Source organism: Malaclemys terrapin, chromosome 1, assembly GCF_027887155.1.
Source record: "Malaclemys terrapin pileata isolate rMalTer1 chromosome 1, rMalTer1.hap1, whole genome shotgun sequence".
NCBI classification, from domain to species: domain Eukaryota; kingdom Metazoa; phylum Chordata; order Testudines; family Emydidae; genus Malaclemys; species Malaclemys terrapin.
This window is the reverse complement of record NC_071505.1, coordinates 156,637,050-156,653,954: the sequence shown is the minus strand read 5'-3', so window position 1 is coordinate 156,653,954 and position 16,905 is coordinate 156,637,050. Positions and strand designations below refer to the sequence as shown.

The window sequence follows — 16,905 nt, the reverse complement described above, 5'->3', positions numbered from 1 at the left end:
TCCCAAATCTTATTTCACTGGACTATGCAAGTTCCCAACAAAAAGCACATCTGAGGGAAGTTTTCAAATAGATTTTTCTCTTTATTTGAATAAATCCCAGTTGATGAATAATTGCACAGCTGATTGTATGAACATCTGTTGCACAATAGCTTTCATTTTATACTGGAAAAGAAAGCAAGTCAAATTCTGCACACAAAAAAAATATTTTTTTGCAAACATTTGTTTAAATAAACCACAGATTTGCTCTGCAGGCATTTACAGCCCCTTTTAATTCACTTTCCACAAACATTTATATAAGTGAATTTCTGATTCAAGTACTGTTTGTGTAAAGAGAGTGTGTCATGAACACTCGTGGAAATATGTACTCAGTATTTCTGTTTCAACTGGAAACAGGAAGAATAGAAAGCTTATTTATGTAAGATTTTTCAGTCCAATTTTTGGATGAGATTCAGAAAAACATTGGGCTTCAATTTCAAACTGTGGCCAAGTTAAAGCTTGGCATGGCTCAGGACAAGGAGGGGGAACTGCGAGGTGGCTTTCCATCCCCTAAAAGGCCCCCAGATTCTGGATGGGGACTGTACTGACTCAGCATAATTTAAAGCAGCTCCAGAAACTCTTCTAACTTACAACAGCCTATCACAATCCTTATGGGTCACTGCAGCAGCCTATGGTAGTCCCATCTCTACAACACTGGCTGTGAGGGGGAGCACGGGAAGGCCTTTCTTCTGTCTCTGCATCACCCTGGGAAACCCCCTATGTCAAGGATATTCCCAGATGTCTGCTTCTACTGAATTTCTAAGGATCCCCAAACACTTTGGGATCTTTATTAATGAAAGAAAGGAGCTATGGGACAAATACTGAGAGATGCGTGAGCACCTTGATGCCAGTAGAAGTTCAGCATGATCAGTATCTCTAAAGACTCCACATTATAATGTCTGGAGTACTGATATTTGCCCACCAATAGTATTTATTTAATTCTTTTCCTTCTTAAGGGGTTATTCTGGACCTTGACTCTTTTTGGGTATGCCAGTATCCCCAGGCTTTAAGCACTTTTTTTCAAGCTATCCCAGTCAGTGATGAACACTGTCGGTGCCTCCATTGCTTGGGAGACACCCGTATACCAGCCAACGGTAAGATCTGCTCTTCCTTCAAGAGCAGATCTCATAAAAACAGGGAAATAAAATGTAAATTGTTAATGATGGAGCTCTGAGAGCTCCCCTGTACATCGGCTTGTGAGCACACTTAGTGCCCTGTCTGCCTCAGGATCCTGGTCACCAAGAGCCTCAAGAGATACAGCTGCAGGTACCCTGAGTCTCAGTCACTGGAAAACCTTGATGGATACAGTGGTACTGAGAGCCCTGTACAGTAAGACTGTGCATACCACAAGAGGAGCAAGATTGTTAGATCTCCTACTAAAATGTCTTGGTCACCAATTGAAACGAGGTTCCAGTGGGAAGACTGTTGAGGCTCTGAGTGATTATCGGTGAGATTGTCCAATACCGTGAGATTGTCCAAGGCTCTCTCTAAAAATCACTCTTCCACTAAGCTGGATTTGGTATTCAAGACTTCATCAGCATCAGGTGGTCATGTCCATTCTAGAAGACATTCCATGTCAAAGAATTCTGCACCATCAGACTCTTCAGTGGCTTCATTAGCTATAGCCGTATCCCACACCACTACATTGGTACTGACTGAGTCAGAGTATGGACATTTGAAGAGTTCGGTGTCTGCAACACTACTGCATTCTAGACAGATCCCTACTTTGTTTCCCACATCAGTCTCTATAGGATTTTTCTCTGCTCCCACTCACGTACCATGAGTACTGCAGGAGTTCAGATATTCAAGGGATCTTTTTGTGTCAGATGAGCTGGAGTCTCCATTACTTATCAGTACCATACAATTATCCATACTGAAATCTTCTGGGTCACTGACTCCACAATTTTCATCTAGACTTCCTGCTTCACTGACATAGACCATCCAGGGTGAACAGTTATAACCTCCTTTGGAATATGTTGAGGTTGATTCTTCTGACTCACAAAGTTCAGTTTAGGGATCTCCCGTTACTCTGAAATATTACTCTTGTACTGAGATATTGATTGTTGGGAACAGATGATCTCAACCCCCATTTACTTGGTATGACCAATGGTGAATGCCTCCTCCTGTGTCCTATGGGCCCCCACAGTGACCTTATTGGGATCCCTGGGCCCTATATTACCAGCAATCCTTAAGGGTACTGAATCCCTCTTGGAGGGAGCACAGACACATCGATTCTCCTAATCCTTCACTACCACCTCAGCAACATGAGCCATTAGAGGAGACCTTTGAGAAACAGGAGGCAAGAGCCGACAACGAGGTAACACTTCTCACAAACATCTCTTCATCATCACCAGATGAGGCTGTACAGCCTCCACCATCTTCAGTGGCAGATGATTTTAGACAATTTCAGGAGCTGATGAAGTGTGTCGCTGATGCACTTCAGATTCGTCTAGAGGAGGTCTGGGATTTTCATCATAAGCTCCTGGACATTTTATATACAGTAACTCCTCATTTAACGTTGTAGTTATGTTTCTGAAAAATGCACCTTTAAGTGAAACGATGTTAAACGAATCCAATTTTCCCATAAGATTTAATGTAAATGCAGGGGGTTAGGTTCCAAGGAAATTTTTTTTGGGCAGTCAAAAGGTGTTATATACTGTACAGTACTCTACTGTACTGTGGTGGGGAGGTGCCCCTGGCTTACCCCTGGGGCTCAGCGCTGGGGGGTCTGGGAGGGAGTTAGGGTGTGGGAGGGTGCTCAGGGTGGGGGTATACGGGAGGGGGCTCAGGGCTGGGGCAGGCAGGAGGTTCAGAGCACTTACCTGGGGCATCCCCTGTTTGGTGCAGGGGGTGTGCAAGTGGCTCTGCACAGCGCGGCACCGCCCCCACAGCCGCAATTCTGGGAACCGCAATTTTGGGAGCTGCCTTCTCCCCCCACCCCCGGCAGGTAGGGCCACCCAAAACGCAGAGACTTTAGGGGCTGCAGGGCCCTGGGCTAAGGGGGCCTGCAGCTCTAAAGCCCCTTTCGGAATGCGGCCCTGTGAGCATGGGCCAGAGGACTCAGGAGGAGCAGGGGCAGCCACGCAGCCAGCAGTCGGAGAGAAGCTGTGCTTTCCCCTTCAAAGCTGCTTCTCTCTGGCCGCTGGCTGTGCAGCTGCCTCTGCTCCTCCTGAGTCCTCTGGCCCTTGCTCACAGGGCCGCATTCCGAAAGGGGCTTTAGAGCTTTAGAGCCCCTTTACCTAATCCCAGCCATCTGTTTCTGACAAATGCTAGTTTTGATGGTTTGATCACCTACTCTACAGGAATCTACAGCTGCACTATCCTGGTCTCCTCCCCCCACTTTCGATACTGTCTTTCCCATTTCCAACGTGCATGGGAGAGAATAACATCTGACAAATGGGGTTTTGAAGGTCATAACATCCATATCATCTCTTCCCTACTTCCTATCCCCTTTTTCGAGGACCCATCTTGTGATCGGTTGCTGAGACAGGAAGTCACCTCTCATCTATGCTGAGGGGCCATATAACCAGTTCTAGTCCAGCACAGGGGAAAGGATTTCTATTCCAAATACTCTGTGGTCCTCAATAAGAATTGGGGATGGAAACCAATATTAGATCTCAGGTCTCTAAACAACTACGTGAAATCACAGAAATTCAGGATGGTGACAGTTGCATGTATAATTCCTTCCTTAGATACTGAAAATTTGTTTGCAACTCTCAACCTTTAGGGCATGTATTTTCATGTCTCAGTTCACCTTTCTGACAACAGGTTTCTTAGTTTTACATTCAGCCATGATCACAGTACCATGTGCTCCCATTCAACTTCTCCTCTGCCCAAAGGGTATTCTTAAAAGTTATAGTGGTCATAGCTGCCCACTTGCATTGACTGGGGATTATTGTCTTCCCTTACCTCAATGTTTGGTTACTCAGGACCAACCTTACCAAGATGTTTTATTGTCCACAACAAGGTCTCTGTCTGACAGTTTAGACCTTTGACTCCATCTTGAAAAGTCCACTTTGACCTCAGGACAATAGATAGATTTCATAGGAGCTTTTCTTAATGCCGCAATAGCCAGGGCTTACTTACCTATGGACAGATTTGCGAACCTGAAAAAACAGGTTTCAATAGTTCAGGCAAGTCCTCAAATCTTGGCGAGAAATGGTCTCCAACTATTAGGACGTACGTCATCTTGTATCTTTGTAACTCAATGTGCCAGGTTACATCTTGAGTGCTTCTAGGGATGTCTCAGGACACTATATACTGAACACGCGGTCTAGACAAGCAGTTGTCTGTTCTCTGTCAGGTTCTGGATTATTGGTGGAAGGACCCCTCCAAAGTCTGTGAGGGAGTCCCTTTCATTCAACCTCCTCCTACAATTGTTATAACATCAGATGCATCCCTCTTTGTATGGGGAACACATCTAGGGTCACACACCATCTAAGGCAAATGTCTTCCCAAGAGCATCTTCTTCACATCAACTTTCTAGAATTGAGTGCAGTCAGGATTGCTTGCACTCATTTCCTTCCACTGATCAGAGCCAAATCTGTCACGGTCATGACCTTGACGACACACAATCTACATTAATTGTCAAGGCAAAGCGCACTCTCCCTTGCTTGTGCCGAAACATTAAAACTCTGGAATTGGAGCAGAGCCAACCAAATAGTCATCTCATCTTCTTACCTCCTGGGTAAACCGAACACCACAGACGATGACGTCAGTGGGCACTTCTCCCAGAATTACAAATGGGAATTGGCCTCACAACTCTTAAACAGCATATTTCTAACCTGGGGATGTTCCAGAAATGGATCTCTTTGCCATGCTATCAACAAAAAGGTGAAAAATATTGTTTAAAAAGAGGGGAATTCTAACCTCAATTACTAGGAGAGGCCTTCCTTATTTCATGGGTCAAGGGCCTTTTTTATGCATACCCACCAACTGAACAAAATCAAGCAGGACAAGGACAAGGTCATTTTATTTGCACTGGCTTGGTTGAAACAGATTTGGTATCCTAACCAGATTCAGCTCATTTTCCATCCACCACTGATACTTCTGATGAATTGCTACCTGTTGCCCTCGATGCCGGTCAGACACTTCATCTCAAACTGGAACTTCTGTGATTCCAGGTGGTTCTTAGATGGTTCTCGGGAATAGAGATTTCCTGTTCAACAAGTATTGTTCTATAGCAGGAAAGCGTCTACACAAAGTACTTATCTTCAGAAAGGGAAGAGATTTCACCACTGGTGTACCTGTCAACAAGTTTCTCCAGTTCTCTCTCCTGTCTCCACTGTCCTGGACTACTTGATGGAATTTAAAAGATCAGGTCTTGTTATAAGAAGAACAGGAGTACTTGTGGCACCTTAGAGACTAACAAATTTATTAGAGCATAAGCTTTCGTGGACTACAGCCCACTTCTTCGGATGCATCCGAAGAAGTGGGCTGTAGTCCACGAAAGCTTATGCTCTAATAAATTTGTTAGTCTCTAAGGTGCCACAAGTACTCCTGTTCTTCTTTTTGCGGATACAGACTAACACGGCTGTTACTCTGAAACAGGTCTTGTTATGAATTCCTTCAAGTTTCCTTTGGCTGCTACAGCAGCCTTTCACTCATCTATGGAAGGTTTTTCAATTTTGCTCACCCCAAAATGTCAAGGTTCCTCAAAGGACAGATGAATCTTTTCCCATAGGGAACCTGCCCCTATATGGTTCTTGAACTTCATCCTTAATTGCCTTCAGCTACATGTTTGTTGCTTCACGTATCCATGAAAATAGCTTTCTTGATAGCCATCACTTTTTCCCAAAGGGTAGGAGAACTGGGGATTTTAATGGCAGATCACCTCCTTTGATGTTTTTCAAGGAAAAAGTCTTGTTATGACCACATCCTAAATTTCAACCTTAAGTGTCTTCTGAATTTCATATTAATCAAACTAGTCATCTTCCATTTTTTTCCCCCCTGAAACCACATCAGACTAGGCAGGAAGCGGTCTTCGATGCCTTCAGTGTCAGAAGGGCATTAATCTTCTATTTGGACACAACCGAACGATTCAGCAAGTCTCCCCAACTGTTTGTTTCAATTGCAGACAGATCCAAAGGATCCACAATCTCTCCTGAAAGATTCTTGGGGTGGATCTCTAGTATTGGGGTGTATTATCTAGTGTTACGAGTCTGTCAACATTCAACCTCCCTGTACAGTTAGACCATTCTGCAAGATGTCAGTCTACTTCTATGACATTACTCAAGGATGTCCAAGTCTCTGAAATTTGCAGAGCTCTCCTTCCCCTCTGCTACTGAGCATAGGTACTAATTCCATGGGTGCTCAGAGGCTCAAAAACCCATAGAGAAAAAATAGGGGATGCTTAGCACCCATGGGGCTGGCCGGGGCTGCTGCTCTGGCAGCCCTGGGGCTGGCCACATATTCAGCAGCTGGCCCTGCACCCCCATTCACTGTTAAGCAAAGCTGCCCCACCACTCGTTCCTCTCTGCCACCTCCCCCGTCACTGCCCTTAAGGCAGGAGGGGGCAGAAAGGAATGAGCAGCAGGTGGGAGGCGCTCAGGGAAGGGAGTGTCAGGGATGGGGGCAGATCTGGGTGGGTTCTGGGGGGGTGGAATCAGTGTGGGGAACCCCCAGCAAAACCAAAAGTCAGCGCTTATGCTTCTGAGTTTCCTTCGCAGGACTTTGTGGTAGAGAAGGCCCTGAGGGAAGCTTGCTCATACAGCTCTATATATCCACAGTATGAGGCATGAAGATGCATAGAATGCATGTGCGGGCTGACTGGGCACTGCTACTGTGTTAGACTGTTCAACTCAGCATCTCTCTGAGGATCAGGCCTAATTTATATTGCTTTGCGTGTTTGAAGTTGTTTTCTATTGTTCGTCCCTTTGGGGTCCCATACTGATCACACACATTATCCCATGTAACTTTATTCTCAGTGTAGGCTCACTAGCATCAAAGGGACTATACATGTAAGTGAAGGTTTGGGCCGCAGTTACTGTTTGGAGGAATGGGGACTTGGAGCCTAAGGGCCAAATTTTTAAAGGAATATATGTGCCTACTGAGATTATTAAAAGCATCTCTGTGCCTAACACTCACTGATTTCAGTGGGATTTAATCATCTAGATGCTTTTGAAAATCCCAGTAGGTGCCTAAATACCATTAAAATCTGGCCCTGAGATCCTAAGGAAAAGGGATTGTTTCTCCTCTGTATTTACAGTAGCAGAACAGTGTCAGCCAGCAACCAATAAATAATATTTAAAATACTTAATGATAGCAAATTCCAACAGCTCACCCTGCCCTTTTCCCTCCTTCCACTCTTCCTGTACATACACCCAGTCAGGTATAATTACAAGAACACCTTGTTTTCCTCATTAACAATATGGGAAGAAGAGGTGTTCAAGATGAATTTTAAAACCCAGTTGCAGAAAGAGTGAAATAAGCTATGACAGGTTGACAGAAGGCACAATTCTCACTACCTTCATAGCCATTGAAAAATAATCTGGAAAAAACGTAATTATTATTTTGCTTTATCTTGAAGAACGTGAATAATAGTTCTGTGTGTTCATTTCTTTCCTGTTCAAGCAGATAAAAACAAAGAAAATGGACAGCTCCAGAATACCTACAAGGTCATACCTAATATCCAAACACAGGTATGCAAAAATAATATAATATTCTCAATGTAGCCTTGTGTTTTGTAATGTCAGATTTTTCTTCTCCCTTAGGTGTTGTGAATGGGATGAGGAGAATGTGGCAGCAGGATTGTACTACTGGAAAATCATTAAAGCCTCTTAATCAAAACTTGATATCTAAAATTCAAACACTGTATTTAAATATGTGTTTTTATGTGTGCATTGACTGCTGAGGCGTACAACCCCCTGATTTAAAAGGGACAGAACTGAAAGTTTCAGTATGTGAGTCTAGACTTTGGAATTTGCTTCCCCCTCGGTCCAACAGTGCTTGAGTTTGCTGACCTGCAAGGCCCACCTACATTTTCTTGCGCTTTTCATGCGGTGGTGGCAGTGTAATTGAGGCATATGAAGAAGGATTTGTTTTTGATGGGTTGTGCAGGGGCTTCTTTTGGGTATCCTTTGGTATGATATTGAGCCTATCTGTCCATCTGTGTGTTCTATAAATATTGTAAGGGGCTTAGAGTTTTACAGCCTAATATTCCAAGCATATATTCAAGTAAGTTGTCCCATATGATTCAATATGACTTCTCACGTGGGAAGTTGCTTGTGTGTAATGGTTACAGGATCAGAGTGGCTGGGAAGGACTCATAGCTTTCTCATTTAGATAATTAGGAAATCCTAATATCTTTACAGATGGCTAGATAGGGGAGTTAAAATTGTTCTGCTAGTGTGTTTGCAGAATTTTCATGTGAATCAAAATCAGTATTTAGTATTTTTCCATATATCTTTTATTTGACCTTTGTGAAAGCAGCCAGCAAATGTGGATGTCACATGTTCATAGATATGTATATAAACAGATTTTTTTTTTAATGACGTGTCTGGGACACAAATGTAAAGGAGGCACAAAACAGAAAGAGGGAAACTTGTAGTTAAATCTGCTTTAGTAACTTTAAAACAGTGTTGAATTAACAGTCATACAACTCATTAGGTGGGGTATGTTTTAATGATGTAACCACACAATTTCTACAAAGCCAGATTGCTAATGAGTTAGTCCAAAAGTTGTTTTTATTTTGTTCAGAGGCAATAGTCTCATTTTGGAGTGGTTCTGATTTTTCTCTGTAATGAGTGCCTTTCAAAGGCATTATTGCTGCATTTCATATATAGCAACCCTGTCATTGTGTATAGTTAGTTATTCTTCAGTCTTTCCAACAACATTTCAACAAAACAGCTTTTGTTTCTTTTGGCAGGTTGACCCAGCAAGTTTGGCTAAGTTTTGGGGCTGGGTGAGGAGCAGTTACAAGGAAGAAAATAAATAAATAATCGTAGGGACAGTCATTCCTTTTCCCTTCATAAACAAGGGGCAGGGAATGTGGTGGGGCTAGAGAAGAGAGGAAGGAGAGGTAGAAAAAAACCTTCCTCTTCTAGCTGATTAAAATCCAGGAGTTATATAACGTCAAGCTGCAAGGTGGAGTTCCCTCTAGATTCTCTGTCCAACAGGGAAGGGCTTTTAGCGTCAATCACTTATTTATCTCCAAAGGAAAACATGACTGTTTTCTTAAGGCTTGTCCAGTCAGATTGAATTCAGTGCTGCCATAAGGAAAGTAACGATGTTCTAATGTCTCCCATTTTAAAATATAGATTAACTTTATCTGGCTTTGGGATATAGGAACATCAGAAAGAAGTAAACAGCAGCTGCTAAAAGCTGTACTGTTTATAAACTCTTTATAAACCCTTTATCTTGGGCAAAAATAGATGAGAGGTGCATTGGATATATGATTACAAATCAAGAGACCTCTCTTCTGACAGTGGCTGCATCACTAACTTTTTGTATCACCTTGAGCTAGTCACTTCTATTTCTTATCTACATTATTTTAAATGCTTCCATTCCTGTAGTATCTGAGTGCCTAAGCTCTCTGTTTTATTTTCTCAGTCTGGAAAATGAGAATAATAATATTTGCCTTACTCACAGGTGTGAGCATCATTTAGTTCATGTTTATAAAGTGGTTTGATAATGTAAAGCTCTATATAAATAGTAGGTATCACTTTGGCACTTAAATACTGTGGTGAAAAAATGCCTTTCAAATGCCTGAAGTAAAAGGTACATCAATATTTGTCAACTCAAAATAAAGGTTTGCTATCTTAGATTCAGAGAGAAAGAGAGAGAGAATCTGTTATGGTAAGCATTATCAGAGCTGTTACACGTGGTCCTCCAAGTTCTCTTTCTTAGCATGTGAGCAAATGTTCAATCTTGGGAGAACATGCTGTGTTGTTAGTTTTAGTTGTGCATGGTCCTGTATAGAGGCAGAGGTCCTTAAAGAGAGGATGTGCAAGCAGCAGGAGAGTTGGCTCCCTGTCTTGGTCTCTGACTAGAGCCAGGTCGTGAGCAGAGTTGCTCTTTGAGAACTGGGTATCGAAGTTGCTCTGAAAGACTGGATTGCCTGCATGCTGTGTAAATATCTGAGACATCAGACCTGAAATCTGTGTAAATAAACAAGTTACACTTAGAGTACACCCAGACTTTATGTCATTGATTTCCCCTCTGTTGGGAAGCTGACTTGTGGGGACCTGGACATCTGTTACCACTCAGCAGAGAAAGGATGCTCATGTCAGGATGAAACAGTGGTAGTGGAAGAAGGGACAAAAATAGATTTGATTTAAAATAATGCTGGAATTATGTCAGTGCCCACCTGGATTTTAGCCCTGATCCTTCAGGAAGCAATGCTCTTAATGGGAGGTCTGATTAAATGAAAATGACAGTGGGTTGGGATCCAGATGTCAGAAGAAGCAGGGCCCAAAGTTATGCAACTAGCAGCTTTAGAGATACTTTTTAGCAAGTGAGCATCTGAAAGACCAGACATCGGTAGCAATGGTGCTGGTGGTAAACCTTGCTCACTAGTAATGGGAAAATACTCAGCATTAAACAAAAAAAATCTTTTGAGTTCCTCAGTAATGACCATGATGTAGAGTTCTCCTTGAGTCCACCCCAGGTTGGTATTGAATCACAGTTGTTACTGGGTGACGGCTGTTTGGTGGCCAGTCTAAAATGAGAATGGTGATCCCAGGCCACTTTTTAGTAGATAAGTGCTCTCACCACAAAAAATGCCACCTTATCTGGCACAGATTTGGATCCTTGTTTCACTTTTTAAAACATATTTCTAATTCTTTAAAATATGCTTATATCTTTGGGTTCAAAATTAAAACAATAAAAGACCAGTTATCAATTTTTTTCAGCTAAAGACAGGGACTTTTACATGCTTGACGTCATATGCGTCTGGTACAGTGCCTAACACAATGAAGCCCCAATTTTGACTTGACTAGAGACTGGCATATCAATGAACATCACCAGTTAAAAATCAAACAGTGATAGCAAATTGTTTATTTTCTTGTGTAAGGATCTGGACTCATGGTTACAGTCATTTTAGTATACAAATCTGAGTGATTTTTGTCAATTAAAAATAAAAAATCACAGGAATACACAAGTCTGTTTCATAGTAACAACAGCTGGACTCACTAAGCTTACCTTTGTTCACAGCATTGTGGAGAAGAAATTTAAAAAGGTTTACTTGCTAGCTGCTATGCATTGGTATTTTGAATTCTGTACTTTACAGCTGGTTGGCCTTGAAACGTGATGACTAACACTGCTGCTCTAGCCTCTATCACATTTTCCATCTATTGATTGTCTTTTGGATACTGAGATGATCCGTGAGGATGTTATACAGAGAGAGGATGTTTAGGAAACCTAGTATAAATGATGTTAGATGGTCACCTGGGTGGAACCATTGCGGTCTCCTGATCAATCAAAAATAGTACTTTTTTCTGCTTGTCACAGCAAATATTTGAGATTCCAGGAACTGCAGTAGATTCAAAGTAACCCTATCAATCATACTGGTAAGTCATACATACAGTTCCAATGAAAGGTACGCTGACAGTCCCAGAGAGTTCCTGTAGAATTAGGGTTAGAAGGGACCACAAATTCATCTGGTCTAACCGCTCTACCAGAATGCATAATTCGTTGTGTCTAAACCATCCAAGACAGATGGTGGTTCTTCAATTGCTTGCTCATGTTGATTCCATTTTAGGTATGTGCGCACCCACGTGTACAGTTGTCAGAGATTTCTGTCTTAGCGGTATCCATAGGGCTGGCTGTAGCACCCTGTAGAGTGGTGCTTCCATGAGGCAGTATATCAGGCGCTGCCAGCCCTGTGCCGTCTCATTTCCTTCTTACCACCCATCATGGTTGGAATTCCTTGTCCTGCATCACAAGAGCAGTAGTGGTTTTCCTCATAGACTTTGTTCTGTTGGTTGTTGTATATAGTTCATAGTAAGTTTCAGAGTAGCAGCCGTGTTAGTCTGTATCCGCAAAAAGAACAGGAGTACTTGTGGCACCTTAGAGACTAACAAATTTATTAGAGCATAAGCTTTCGTGGACTAAGTGGGCTGTAGTCCACGAAAGCTTATGCTCTAATAAATTTGTTAGTCTCTAAGGTACCACAAGTACTCCTGTTCTTTTTATAGTTCATAGTAGTTAGTTATACTGTTAAGTTAGTTAGTAGAGTCCCAGTTGGGACTTTGCCCCAAGCAGGGCAAGCCCCACACTCCAGAGTTCAAGTTGTGTTCGACATGCAGCAGGCCGATGCCAATCAGTAATCCCCACGACAGTTGTCTCAAGTGTCTGGGAGAGAGCCACAGAAAGGACAAGTGTCGTATTTGCAAGAACTTTCGCCTTTGTAACCAGAAGGAGTGGGATATCCACTTGAGGGCCCTCCTAATGGAGGCTGCTTTTTGCCCCACATCGGAGCTCTCCACCGCAGATCCCATGCCGAGTACATCTGCCTTGGTGCGCAGTGCACCGCCAGCACCGGACTCGGCCCCGCACTGCTCTAGGGTGACCAGATGTTCCAATTTTATAGGGACAATCCAGATTTTTGAGTCTTTTTCTTATATAGACTCCTATTACCTCCCACCCCCATCCCAATTTTTCACACTTGCTGTCTGGTCACCCTACCGCTCCCCCTCACCGGTGCCAAAGAAGCGGAGTCCCTCAGCATTGAAGGACAGGGGCCACGGGAAAAGGACTTGTGTCAGGCTATGCACCCGCTTTGTGGCTTCATGGGGGTACTGCTGTGGTCAGACCTCCCAGCTCAGCCAGGGACCCACCTCCCACCCCAGGCAGCGGCTGGGGCTCCTAGCCTATCATGGGGCCTTCAGTGCCCGAAGCAGTCCCGGTGGCTAAAGAGCAAAGCCCACTGGGGAGCAGCAGCACAGACTGGCAGAATACCCTCCGGTCACCAGACCGCGGGGGTAGGTCTCCTTTGCCGTGACCTCGGACCCCAGCACCGCACCCTAGCTCTCCAGCCAGGAGGCCTAGGTCCCCGATGAGATCCCTGCCTACTAGGCATGAGACTCTGCCCTCAAGGTGCTGTTCTCCATACCATTGGTTCTGGTGAACGTTTGGCCACAGGTCGCCCAGACGCCAGTCACTCTCAGGTGATATCCTTGATGTTGGTCACCGTCCTGGAGGGGTCGTTCAGGATCTTGGCACCAGTCTTGTTCACCCCAGTACTGTTCCTCGGCCAGGCGGCGCTACTCACCATCACCCCACCAATCGCCCACCAGGGTCAGCAGACAGAGTCAGGCCTCAGTGGCCCCACCATAGTCATCAGAGGGGCAGGGGTCGGGGTTGGACCGCAACTTTAGCCCATCGCCGAGAACGGGCGACTCTCCATCAGTGTGGGAGACCAGGGCAGCACCAGCCATGGTGCCAATGCATCAGGGACAGTGGCCCCCCAGTGGTACTGGAACTCCTGGGAGGTACCGATGGTGTTGGTCCAATATTCTCCTGGCCTCATCGGACAAGCCGGCCATAGCACTGCCGGCACCACAGTCAGAGCTCAGTGCCGAAGCGATGCACCACACCCCAGCATCGAAGAAGCCCTTCCTCAACAAGGAAGGGTACAACACCCTCCCACAGGTGGTGCAGTTGTCATTGTCATCCTCAGACGAGGCGGTAGCCGGGCCATCCCTCACCAGCAGCCCCTCCGGTCGATTTTAAGGAGCACCAAGGCCTCCTTAAGTGGGTGGTGGACAATCTTGGCCTGCAGATCGAGGAGGTTGCTGAGGAGGCAGACGGTCTCTTCAGTGTCATCTCGGCCACCACACTGGCTAAGATTGCATTGCCTGTCCACCCAGGCATGCTCAAAATAGCCAAATTAGGGAGGCAAACCCCCTCCTCTATTCCGCCGATGTCAAAGAAAGTGAAAAAGAAATACTGTGTCCCTGCAAAGGGCTTTGACTGTCTGTCATACTCATCCCCCCGTGGCTTCATTGGTCATGTCCGTGGTGAACAAAAGGGACAGATAGGGCCATCCCAGCGGAATGCCAAAAAATAGAGGCCAAAAGACTAGACTAGTTTGGCAGGAAAGTTCATTCCATGACCAGCTTACAGTTTAGGGTGTCTAACCACAAGGCTCTGCTGGCATGTTACAACTTTAACCTGTGGGACTCCCTTAATAAGTTCACAGAGGCACTCCTACAGGACCAGGTCCAAGAGTTCGCCATGTTGGTGATGCCTGGGATGTGACAGACTCGGCTGCCTGGGTGGTTGCTTCGGTGATGGCCATGTGTCATAACTATAAAGGGAAGGGTAACAGCCCTCCTGTTTTCAGTACTATAAAATCCCTCCTGGCCAGAGACTCCAAAATCCTTTTACCTGTAAAGGGTTAAGAAGCTCAGGTAACCTGGCTGACATCTGACCCAAAGGACCAATAAGGGGACAAGATACTTTCAAATCTTGGTGGGGGGAAGGCTTTTGTTTGTGCTCTTTGTTTTGGGGGTTGTTCACTCTTGGGACTGAGAGGGACCAGACATCAATCCAGGCTCTCCAAATCTTTCTGAACAAGTCTCTCATATTTCAAACTTGTAAGTAAACATCCAGGCAAGGCGTGTTAGTTTTTATCTTCGTTTTCTCAACTTGTAAATGTACCTTTTTGCTAGAGTGTTTATCTCTGTTTGCTGTAACTTTGAACCTAAGGCTAGAGGGGATTCCTCTGGGCTCTTTAAGTTTGATTACCCTGTAAAGTTATTTTCCCTCCTGATTTTACAGAGATGATTTTTACCTTTTTCTTTAATTAAAAGCCTTCTTTTTAAGAACCTGATTGATTTTTCCTTGTTTTTAGGTCCAAGGGGGTTGGATCTTGATCCACCAGGAGTTGGTGGGAGAGAGGAGGGGGGATGGTTAATTTCTCCTTGTTTTAAGATCCAAGGGGTTTGGATCTGTATTCACCAGGGAATTGGTGAAGAGTCTCTCAAGGCTACCCAGGGAAGGGAATTAGCACATTTGGGAGTGGTGGCAGCGGACCAGATCTAAGCTGGTAGTTAAGCTTAGAAGTTTTCATGCAGGCCCCCACATTTGTACCTTAAAGTTCAGAGTGGGGAAGCAGCCTTGACACCATGAAATGCAGCTCCTGGTTGCAGGTTTCTGAGCTATTCCAGGAGATGCAGACCACGATCAAGGACCTCCCATTTGAAGGTTCGGGGCTCATTTCTGAGCTGACTGACTCTAGGCTCCATTGGCTCGAGGACTCCTGAGCCACCCTCTGCTCCCTGAGCTAGCACACCCCTCAGCAGTCCAGGAAGCTTTTCCAACCGCTGCTTCCTCCATTGCAGTCTAGGTGCTGGGGGGCTCCCAGATCTGGCTCCTGGGACAAGGACAAGGATAAGGGGCCTAAGAGACACTACTTGTCCTTTTCCCGCCTGGCTGTCCAACCTGACCCTCCCAGAAGTCAGGGAGGCCAGAAGCAGTCATTTTGAGGGTGTGCATGAGGACGGCACACCAGCCAAAGTACTGGATCCAATCCTCCCTTTCCTCAACCACCTCCGACCTTTCCAGTTGGCCTGGTCCCGTGTCACCTCAGACCGCTGGGTGCTCAATACAGTTTTGTCGGGCTGCACTCTGCAATTTATAGCCGAACATCCATCCCTTCCCCATTCCTCTTTAGGGACCCTTCTCACGAGTAACTCCTCGTTCAGGAGGTCGAAAACCTCCTGCACCTGGGGGCAGTGGAAAAGGTTGCTTGGAACATGGAAGGATGAGGATTTTACTCCCACTACTGCCTAATCCCGAAGGCAAAAGGGGGCCTCAGACCCACCCTAGACCTGCGTTGCCTCAACAAGGCTCTCAAGAAGTTGAAGTTTCGCATGGTCTCCCTAGCCTCCATCATTCCCTCCCCGGATCTGGGAAACTGGTACACTGCCCTTGACTTAAAGGACGCGCACTTCCATATTTCCATTTTCCCAGGGCACTGGCACTTCCTCTGCTTCATGTTGGGCCGGTGCCATTTCCAGTTAACGGCAGTGCCCTTTGGTCTCTCGTCAGCCCTGAGTGTGTTCACAAAGTGTATAGCACCAGTGGCCGCTTACCTGCGACATTGGGGAGTCCAAATATACACGTACCTCAACAATTGGTTGATAAGGGGCCAGTCCCCAGATCTGGTGAAGAGGCATCTCCACCTGTCGAGACCTGGGGTTGCTAATAAACGAGAAAAAGTCAACCTTAATCCCAGTACGACGCATAGAATTAATTGGAGCAGTCCTTGACTCCACTCAGGCCAGGGCCGCCTTCCCCGAGACTTGGTTCCAGGCCATGGCAGACCTCATCATGGGCCTGCCGGCCCACCCGCTCACTGCCACCCACATGTGCCTGTGACTGTTGGGCCAGATGGCAGCATGTACTTATGTGGTCCAGCACGCACGACTCTTTCTCAGACCCTTTCAGGTGTGATTGGCGTCAGTCTGTCTCCCAAACCGGCACAGCATGGACCAGGTGGTCAAGATCCCAAGTCGGTGTTGAAAGAGTTCACTCATGGCTCTGACCTCGTCGGTGACCCTTGTCTCCGACGCCTCGGACCTGGGATGGGGAGCCCACCTGGGCGTGCTCCGCACTCAAAGTGGTTGGTCCAGTCATGATCACTCGCTGCATATCAATGTCAGGGAACTCAGGGTGGTTTGACTAGCCTGCCAAGCCTTTCTACCTCAGATTCAAGACAGGGTGGTTCAGGTCCTGACAGACACCACAGCTACAGTCTTCTATATCAACAGGCAGGGCGGAACCAGCTCATCTGCCAGGAAGCCCTCTGGCTCTGGGACTTCTGTCTGCAGTACAACATCCATCTCGTAGCCGCTCACCTTCCAGAGACCAAGAACGCTTTGGTGGATCACCTCAGCAGGACGTTCTCATCTCTCCACATGTGGT

General features: G+C 45.5%; 1 protein-coding gene across 25 annotated transcripts in view; it reads left to right on the top strand.

Annotated features, from left to right (window-relative positions):
- The window catches only part of ABI3BP (ABI family member 3 binding protein), a 295,082-nt gene that overhangs the window by 98,541 nt on the left and 179,636 nt on the right, over window positions 1-16,905 (top strand). For 24 of the 25 annotated variants that reach the window (XM_054045001.1, XM_054045113.1, XM_054045053.1 and 21 more), the window contains exon 6: window positions 7,609-7,676. In XM_054045001.1, coding sequence (XP_053900976.1) covers window positions 7,609-7,676 — 68 coding nt within the window. The remainder of the gene's footprint in view (window positions 1-7,608; window positions 7,677-16,905) is intronic. The other variant, XM_054044959.1, reaches the window with a different exon arrangement.